General features: G+C 44.0%; 4 protein-coding genes across 4 annotated transcripts; 2 read left to right on the forward strand and 2 right to left on the reverse strand.

Annotated features, from left to right (window-relative positions):
• Positions 1–297: 297 nt before the first annotated feature.
• FOMMEDRAFT_109062 (cytochrome P450) lies at positions 298–2,459 on the forward strand (the record flags this gene model as incomplete). Its single annotated transcript, XM_007267343.1, has 13 exons — positions 298–319; positions 405–519; positions 571–588; positions 647–666; positions 725–730; positions 789–860; positions 913–1,024; positions 1,087–1,229; positions 1,301–1,493; positions 1,557–1,866; positions 1,932–2,018; positions 2,111–2,230; positions 2,300–2,459. Exons 2-13 carry the CDS (start codon positions 462–464, stop codon positions 2,457–2,459), a joined length of 1,299 nt encoding a protein of 432 aa, XP_007267405.1. The 5' UTR covers positions 298–319; positions 405–461.
• A 169-nt stretch (positions 2,460–2,628) lies between these two features.
• Positions 2,629–5,240, reverse strand: FOMMEDRAFT_124141 (cytochrome P450). Its single transcript, XM_007267344.1, has 13 exons — positions 4,857–5,240; positions 4,686–4,800; positions 4,609–4,626; positions 4,531–4,550; positions 4,458–4,469; positions 4,342–4,407; positions 4,157–4,286; positions 3,963–4,105; positions 3,677–3,899; positions 3,577–3,616; positions 3,162–3,518; positions 2,986–3,105; positions 2,629–2,923 (listed from the first exon to the last, which is right to left on the reverse strand). Exons 1-13 carry the CDS (start codon positions 5,094–5,096, stop codon positions 2,758–2,760), a joined length of 1,650 nt encoding a protein of 549 aa, XP_007267406.1. The 5' UTR covers positions 5,097–5,240; the 3' UTR covers positions 2,629–2,757.
• A 781-nt stretch (positions 5,241–6,021) lies between these two features.
• On the forward strand, positions 6,022–7,051 carry FOMMEDRAFT_168558 (DnaJ-domain-containing protein; the record flags this gene model as incomplete). The annotated part of the gene is made up of 2 exons (XM_007267345.1): positions 6,022–6,392; positions 6,457–7,051. 2 exons carry the CDS (start codon positions 6,022–6,024, stop codon positions 6,950–6,952), a joined length of 867 nt encoding a protein of 288 aa, XP_007267407.1. The 3' UTR covers positions 6,953–7,051.
• A 748-nt stretch (positions 7,052–7,799) lies between these two features.
• On the reverse strand, positions 7,800–8,514 carry FOMMEDRAFT_86654 (uncharacterized protein; the record flags this gene model as incomplete). Its single annotated transcript, XM_007267346.1, has 3 exons — positions 7,800–8,191; positions 8,253–8,332; positions 8,390–8,514. Coding segments are annotated over 3 exons (597 nt in total), but the record flags the coding sequence as incomplete, so codon positions are not given.
• Positions 8,515–9,635: the final 1,121 nt, after the last annotated feature.

Below are 9,635 nucleotides of genomic sequence, written 5' to 3' on the forward strand. Positions count from 1 at the left end.
TTGTCCGAGACATATACTTAGCTAAATATAAACAGCCTTCTAAAGCACCATCACTCATCCCCCTCCTAAAGGCTTCCTTATGGCTCTCCACAGCTTAAGCCTCGTTGCTCTCGTCACTTTTGCTTCCATTCTCGTTTTCAAGGGCTTAACATGGATAATTCATCGCGCAACTTCCCCTCTGCACAATCTTCCTGGTCCACCTGGCAAAAGCTTCATATTTGGAAATGTCCTTGAAATGCGCAGTGCAGGTGCGATCGCGCGTGGCCAACAGTTGTCTGAAAAGTATGGAAAGGTCATAAAATGCAAGGGTCTCCTTGGAGTAAGTTCACTAACGACTCTAGCTTTTGTTGTTTATTTGATCTCTACTTTGTTGCACTAATGCTCCATTTTGACACGACTGCTAGGAATCTCAGCTGCTCACAACCGATACGAGAGCTTTGAATCATATCTTAACCCATTCAATGGACTATTACAAACCATCACAGTCCCGGTACTTCTTGTCAAGACTATTAGGAAATGGTAGGGAAGATAAACCTATTTCATTCAAAGCTTTGCTTACATGTACCACAGGTATTCTTGTAATGGAAGGTATTTCGCTCCATGGTAAAAGATACCTTAATATCCAGTTCTAATTGCATCGTTTCAGGGGAGAAACACAGGCAACAAGTTCGTAGCCCTGCCCTTGACATGCACAGTGTCGAATTCTGACTTGACATGAATATAGAGACGAATCATGGTATATATGTGTGCATTCCCAGAATGTTGTGCTTTCATTAACGATTATTTGTATCAAGAACCCTGCCTTCTCTCCCGCGCCGATCAAAGATCTCGTACCACTCTTTTTCCAAAAGGCTCTTGAGGTACTTTGGCTCAAAATTACTCAGCTGACTTTACTTATGATGTCTTACGTAGCTACGCGATATCTGGCTATCTCAAATCGCGGCGAAAGGTATCGAAGGCTCACTGAAAATTGAGGTACTTTCATGGGTGAGCCGTGCAACACTCGATATCATTGGACTTGCAGGTGAAAAAAATCTGCTCTGCCGTTCGTATACTTGCATTATACTGATTGGAGACCTTTGTAAGGCTTCCATTATCGGTTCGACTCGCTGAACGAACGTCAAGAACCGGATGCGCTGAATAAGGCGTTTGAAGTCCTTTTGCGTGGAGACGACGATTCAAGATTCCTCCGTATTTTGCAAGCGTCCATACCAATCATTCGGTCCATTGTACGACCGTCCTTTGCCCTCTTATTGCTGCTCAACTGCCGTCATAACCAAAAATAACCTCATTTTACTAGCCGAATAGACGGGTTACTCAGGTCCGCGAGGCTCACAACACGATGCATTGGATTGGCGAAAGACTACTCAAAGATCGTCAAGCGGGCGGTACTCTTGAGAAAGGAAGAGATTTGCTCAGTGTCCTCCTTCGCGCAAACATGGATACAGAGCTTCCGGATTCCCAAAGAATGACCGATGAGGATGTTCTTGCCCGTACGCAAATTCTATTTACTTTAAAAGCAAACGATTGAAATCGCATGCATTTACGTGCCTCAGAGGTTCCGACTTTCCTAGTAGCAGGCCACGAAACGACCAGCAACGCACTCGCATTTGCACTCTTCTCTGTTGCTCAGCGTCCCGACTTGCAATCTCGACTTCGGAGCGAAGTACGTGGCATTCCCACGGACTCGCCATCCGCGGACGACCTCAGTTCCGAAAAACTGCCATTCCTCGAGGCTGTCGTACGCGAAACTCTCCGTGTGCATGCTACCGTGTCGAGTATCGTCCGTGTGGCGATGAAGGACGACGTCATACCCTTTTCAGAACCTTTTGCTGATCTGAAGGGACGTGTATGTAAAGAAATACGGTATGCTGCTTTGTATTAAATCATATTTTCATGTGATGTTCTGTTAATGCATCCTTGAATAACAGGATCCGGAAGGGTGACCGTATCGTCCTTCCCGTCCTTGCCCTCAACCGAGATAAGTCTATCTGGGGAGAAGACGCGGATGAATTCAAGTGAGAAATCGATTTAATATCTTCCTACCTTCCCATCTCCAGAATTTTCTTATCCTGACGAAAACATTCTTTGCGCATTTACAATTGCAAAGTCCGGACCGCTGGACGAACCCACCCCAAGCAGCTCGGAACGTTCCAGGTGTATGGGGCGATCTCTTAACCTTCGGTGGAGGTTCACACAGTTGTATTGGATATCGTTTTGCAGTTTATGAGTACGTCCTTATTCCCTTCGAGTATGGACCTGTGACGGCTTTATCTGATCTGACATGGACATGTCGTAGGATGAAAGCCATCTTATACACACTCATCCGCAGATTCGAGTTTTCTCTTGCTGTACCGGCTGAGTCTATCGAGCTCCGCTCGCTAGCAATCACACGACCGTTCGTGCATGGGGAGAAGGGAGCGCAGATGCCGTTAATGGTCAAAGTTTGTGATAGTTGAGGATTCATTTTCTATATATTCAATAGTATTGAATCATTGTGCTGTCTGCTTTATGTATTTCCTTTGTGTGACACGTTCATGTGCGAGGATTGCGATATGTACTCGTCTTAGTGCCTAGTTGAAACGCGTTGAATCTAATTTCAGTAGACCTTCAAACACAACTCTGAAGAAATTTCATGTATTGTATATGTATACGTGACCCGTATAATATGCGAATCAACAGAAGACAAAGCAGATTGAACAAATATATTTGGCTATGGTTTTCAAACAATAAGGACGTAGATGTTCACTTTGCACTTCATGCCTCGCAGAGTCTCACAATCAACGGCATACGAGCACCCGTCTTCTCTTCCCCACGTATATAAGGTCTGGTAACGACTAACGAGCGTTTCGTAATCTTCTCCGCAGGTATCGCAAGTTCAAACTCAAATGAACGGAGGAGAGTGAAGAGGAGTGCTTTCATTCTACGTAAATGCAGCCAGATCAGAACTTCAGTCGGCGAGCGGTGTAAAGGTGTAAAACGTACTCGTATAAAGCGAAGCGATAACCTATGCAGCTTCGCGCACCGCCGAGGAAGGACATAAGGTCACCCCATACACCAGGGATTTCACGAGCCGCTGATGGTTCGTTCGCCCATCGGTCTGGACTATTTCATTTTATTACCATCAGTACACGCAGGAGGAGAGACGACGGAAAACTTACTTGAACTCCCAAGCATCTTCACCCCAAATCTCCTTAAACCGATTAATGGCCAGGATCGGTATGAAAACACCTTCACCCTTCCGAATTTTGATACCGTCGCACAATTTCCCATTTTTGTCCAGATATGGCTCTGCGACAGGGATGACGTCGTCTTTCATGGCAACTCGAATTGTACTAGGTACTGCAGCATGTAGGCGTAACGTCTCGCGCACGACAGCATCAAGGAATGGAAGTCGTTCAGCACCGAGATCATCGTATGAGGGCGTATCAGTTGGGATACCGCGGAGTTCGGCTCGGAGACGGGACTGGATGTCGGGACGTTGAGCCAGTGCGAAGAGAGCCCACATTGTTTCTGTACTGCCAAACCAGAATAATCTGAGTTTCATGATCAAGCTTAAGGATTAGGTATTATTACCTCGTGGTCTCATGTCCTGCAACCAAGAACGTCGGAACCTCTGTAATACAGCTATCAATCTCCGCTGCGAACCGCTAGCACGTTGAAAGCTTAGACTCACGCGCAACGACATCCTCATCCGTCATCCTCTGCGACTCAGGGAGCTCTGTATCCAGATTCGCTCGTACAAGGGCACTCAACAAGTCTGCACCTCTCCCCTGACCCTGCTCCTTTTCTTCATCCGCATTATTGTCCAAGCCTGCCTTCCTCTCGCGCAATAAATCTTTGCCAATCTGTCGCATCGTCTTTTGTGCCCACTGTTCCTCTTTTACTCTCTTTGTTCTCTATTACACATACATTAGCACAAATGATCATGCTTTTGAAAAGAAAAAATATGTTTGGCTTACGATGAGACGGAAAATGGGGAAATAGCCTTGTAGCAGATTGAGGATGCGGAAAGCGCCGTCAGCATGGAAAAGAGCTGCGAAAGCTTTGTTGAGTTCTGTCGGTTCTTTATGGACGTTAAGTGCGTCAAAGCGATAGTCAAACCCTACAGAGACAATTATAATATGCTCAAACACTCATGGATGACGAAACAAACCTGCAAGACCGATGACATCCAAAGTAGTTCTGCTTAGCCACGATAACACTTCGATCTCCTTGCCAGCATTTGTCTTGGAGTTCTGATCGATGCCTTGAGACAAGATCTCGTTTTTCCAAATATCCCGGAGCTAATAAAGAATAATAAATAAAGGTTCTCTTCTACTTTAAAGAAGAAGGGCATACTTGAAGCGCCTTCTTGAAGTATATTGGTGTCAGGTTTTTTATTGAAGAAGGACCGAAAGAAGGGTTCTAATGAGAATTGAGCAAAGCGGAACGGATCGAGACAAGTAGATGCACACCATTATTCGTCGCTGTGACCCATTGTAAATGATAAGATAAGACAAAATCAACAATTCTGAAAGTTATACGGACCTGCTGCCGATGCTTGTCGGCTGTAAACAGAACGACACGTTTATATACGATTAAACATAAAGTACGGAAAGGACACACCCTCGGTAACCAGAATACCTTCCGAAGGAAGTGAGTGAGCCAATTCGGATTTGCCTTCAAAAAAGTTAGCAACGCACCATCACCCAGTAAACGTGCTAAATTGTATCGCGCCTGAGGAGGCTTCTGATAATCCACCGAATGAGTCAGGATGTGGTTGATTGCACGCATATCCATTGTAAACAGCCGGTCCTCCTATGATTGCCAATTCAGAATACATGTTCAAAAGCTCAATAGCAGCGAAGAAATACCCCGAAGAACGCCTTGTACTTCATGACCTTCCCATACTCCTTCGCCCACTTTTCGTGTATCTCTGACGTATCCGCCTTTCGAATCTCCGATAGGTTCCCATAAATCAGACTTGAACCTGGTGGGCCGGGTAAATTCCGAAGGGGAGACGACAGAGGTCTGAGTAACCAGCGTACAATCCTCGCGAGGCTGTAGACGGCGAACGTCGAAAGAGCGGCGAGCGAGAGTTTGAACAGTACCATGGTGAGATTGCGGTAGAAGAGACAAAGTTACGTAGGTGTCTCGCTACTCAAGGCCGATTGAGATACTTGTAGGATAGGAGAGCGGAGAATGATGCGACGTGCCCGCGCGTGCCCTGTCGGCATTCGTCAGAAGTCAGGGGAGGATTACACACATAAATCACAGAGGGCACAATGATCTAGTTCTCACTGCGGACTTTCCTACGCTACTAATACTATGTTTTACGCCGTTGCCATTACGCACGTAGTGTCTTATTTTAGAACACATTGCTTACATCATAACGTATTCTTACATAATCTGGGTCAGATATTTACACAATCTACTATCTAGCAGTAGCAATTAGCAAAGCCGCAAGACATATATTATATGAACATATTATACCTAGTCCGTTTTCTGAAATCCACTCGTCACTCAACAAGAAATGCCAATACACAAAATTAGGAGCCTCGAGTTGGGTCGAATTTCCAACTCAGTTTGCTCATGAAAGTTCAGCTTCAACGGCACGAGCAACCTGCGCTCCCTCTTCTCCATGAACCCTGACACATCACATTGTTACAATAAATTTATTTATCATTAAGGGTCGACATCATGGCGGTCTTTCGTCCGTTGCCTCTATCCCCGCATATATATCTCTAACTAACTAACTTTGAAAGCTTCCGACGCTCGGTGCCGATATGTAGCTCATTACCGATATGCTATGCACAATTTATAGCAACTTTTTAAACAAACATAAAATGACCATAACCGACGCCTCCGATGAGTGTACGTCGTGACAAGACAATAAGACGACAAGAGACGAAGTCAAACCCTGAGTTATATATTCAAAATTATATTACATAATCTTCCTCATTCGACGTCACTCCCCTCCGGAGTCCACTACAAACTTCGCTCGTGTATGGAGCACACTCGTCAAATTATTCGTAAATAATGGCCAGCAATGTCGTCGCCTTGGCAGGACCATCCAGAGCCGCGTTAATCGCTTCTAGCTCATCAAGTCGGCTGATGCATCCTCTTTCTTCATCCGATTTCCCTTCATCCTCATCCCGACGTTTCTTCTCCGCTAGCACGCGAAGCCTGGATCCTGCAGATAGGAAAGACAAATCACACTACCAGACTCTTGGAATTTCTCCAAGCGCATCGCGCATGGAGGTCAAGGCTGCCTACTTTCGACTGAGCAAGCGTTACCATCCAGATGTACGAAAAGCTGCGGAGGGAGATGAAAGTGCCGAAGCTAAAGCAACGGAGAGGTTTCATGAGGTTAGCAGTGCATATAAAGTATTGAGCGATGATAGACAAAGGTGCGTATGATTGGCTTCCATGTGTTTCGGTGAATGAGAACTTGACATTCCTTCCGAATTTTAGACGAGCATATGATCGAACTTTATCTTCATCGCCGTCTAGCTCAATACTCCGTCATGGCTCGCACACCCCAGGTTCATCATATTCTCACGCATATACGTACGAGATGCATGCACATCGTCGACGCGGTGCAACTCACGCTTGGGAGGGTGGACCTCGTGGGTACACTGGACGAACACACCCGCAATACACTCATCCGCAATACTCACATGCACACGGGTCTCATGCCACTGGTACAAGTTCGGGAAGGCCCTATGACCCTACTTCACCCTTTCAATCCTCTACCGCTTCATCATCTACCCAGTCATCTTCTCCTAGCGGGACATCTGCGTCGAGACGTGATGATCGCCTGACGGGCCGACAGGCTCGCGTAGAGGAGGAACGCGCAGAGCACGATCGCATAATACGCGAGTCAAATTTAAGTCGATTCCTTCGAGCTGTTGGGATTGTCCTCGTTGTTTCGTGGGTTGGTGGTTTAGGGAGATCACTGGGTGGATAGGCATAGGTGGCCATGAAAGTTGGGCATTATTGAGTTGAAATTTGATCTTCCAAAAGATTGCAAATAGACTGGCATGACAGAAGTCCGTCGTGCTCTGACCCGTGAATTGCGAGCATATTGTTACCTATGGGAGCTGTCAGAGACTTGAAGGAAGGGATTGATGCTCTCATCAAATTTGGCCGACTATTCAAATCAATACAACAAATACAACAACTACGACCACTTGCAATTCAATCCGTCACAGGAAACAAAGAGTCAGTCAAGCATTCTCTGCCTTAGTCCTCCTTCCCAAAGCGCGCGCAGATACTCAACACTCGTTGCTAACTACACTCGATGTTTCTTTGCAGCTTGTGTTGTGTACAACGGTCATTGAACGACTGAAGGTGTTGAGGATCCTGCGAGAGATGAACTCCCAACACGTACCTGCATTTCAAGGAATGCAGGTTAGAATGTATCACGTGAATATACCTTTGAACTCACATCTAGGCCAATGGATGCAAATTCAATCTCTAAGCTAATCCTATGCTCTGGTGCCACCAAACGAGAAACCTCAAAGGGACATCAATTTACTAATCAAATTAAAATTGACGGTTGGGGCCAGACCTACCTTGTTGGAGGTATTTGTTGGCTCAACGGTTTCGATGGAGTGAGTAGGAAGATTGTCCAGGTATATGTTTGTGTATTCTCCTTTTGCTCCTGGCAGGTTACGGATTTTAGAACGTGCATTCATCCTGTCGTTGATGGTCAGAGCACAGCATAAACCCGAGGAAACTTAGTTAACCAACGAAGCAAGCAAGCAATTTAAGTATACTGTTGACTATCGTCAGCCGCACCAATTCCGGGGTATTTATATATGCTGCTCACATTTCGGGAAAAGACCGTCGAAAAAGACATATACGAGAGATCCTCTAGAAACTTCACCACTGATTAAACCCCCTACCGCACATAAGGCTGTTACTAGCCCTGTGCTCATCGTATATGCGACAAGTCTGTCAACCATCGAGTTTGTTCTCCTGAATTCTGACCGCAGCTTCTTCAACAGTACAATTATTGTTGTCGTAATAAATATATCTGTGACAGCAATCGTAATATTCATTGCCCGTTCGAAATTGATGAGTCCAGAAAGCCCAAAAAAGTTGGAGAGGCGGCGTGCTCTCGCAAAGTAGACTGTGACTGCTGTAAACTGGGCTATAACTGTGACGACAAGTCCAGCAGTCAGTAGCCGATTCTTATTGCTCACTTAGTAACAATGTTGTTAGATGTGAGTGTGCATAAGGAGCAGAGAAGTGCCGCGACCCACAATGCCAAGCTCGAACAACAAAAATGATCTGTACCATTGCGTCAATAACAGTGCAAATGATCGAGTCATCAACAAGAAGTCTGACCAGTCATAAAGAATCAGCTGTAATGATAGTGAATAGAGGTGAAGATGTTTACTGGGGGGGTGTAAGTTCTCCAGGGTCCTTTACAAAATACATGTACAATACATGCAGAAGAAAGGCCTGGTGAACTGTGTCAAGAATCCAAACCATGCTTATATAGGTCTTCAGCCACAGCCCATCGGGTTTCAAATAATTCTGAATGGATGCGACGTAAGTTAAACGTTATGATAATGACCTGACCTCGAAATAGTAATACAGTTGAAGGGATCCTATACCCCAGAAACTTGCAGCCGAATAAGTTATTAGCATTGGAATTTAGGATTGATAATGACGTACATTGAAGTGAAGCTAGAAAATACATATGCAGTTAACATACCCGTCCAAAGACGGTTTTTCAGTATGCATACATTCCAGACATGAACATAACGTGAACCTAACTCGTTGCATTAGTGACATCGATTGCTCATACAAGCAGATACTACATACTGAGGCATCCAAAGACTGAAGGAAATCCCTAGGAACTGGTGACATGTTGAACATACTGAAAAAAATTCCCTTTATAATGTTGGATTTTTGTTTTCTTCTTCAAACTGTAGTAGATAAGTAGGAAGAACAGAGTAAGGCATTACTCAAGACAGGCACTTTGTCAGACTAAATACACACTGTGACTAATGCTAATAATAATGTCTCCATGACTATCAATAGGAGTGTTGTACAGTAGAAATCAGCATGAGGCAAGATGGCAAGTACATCTTCACACATCATAAAAAAGTCTTAAGTATTGTACTTACTTGTAATCTCATATATTTTATATATTTTATAAAATTTGTCCAATTACATATAATCTTCCTGGGGGGTTAAGTAATGACAGTACAATGTTAGATAAGTAAGTAAGAATACTTTTAAAACTTAGCAATTTCCATTATAATTTTATAAATTGTCAAGTTATAAAAGTGATTATAACACTTTCTAAGATTACAAGACTAAGACATACTTATTTATTTGAGAAAGTAAATATCTGCTTATAATACTTATAAGTCATTACAAGTGTTTGAATTGCTTCCTTTTCCTTTGGATACAATTTTTTATCAAATAATTAATAAAATATAATTATATTTAATTATTTAGTACAAAATAATAAATGATACATTATTTCTACAGTCCTAACCCCTGCACCACCAGCAGCCTCTGCCTTGTTCTTTTGTGAGTAGAATTTGTGTCAGAAAAGGATGAACACATTCTCAGACTGTTTGATATAGTCTTTGTCACTATGTTTGGTTGTCACTTAGGGCCTGTAAGTC

This window comes from Fomitiporia mediterranea (assembly GCF_000271605.1).
Source record: "Fomitiporia mediterranea MF3/22 unplaced genomic scaffold FOMMEscaffold_7, whole genome shotgun sequence".
NCBI classification, from domain to species: Eukaryota; Fungi; Basidiomycota; class Agaricomycetes; order Hymenochaetales; family Hymenochaetaceae; genus Fomitiporia; species Fomitiporia mediterranea.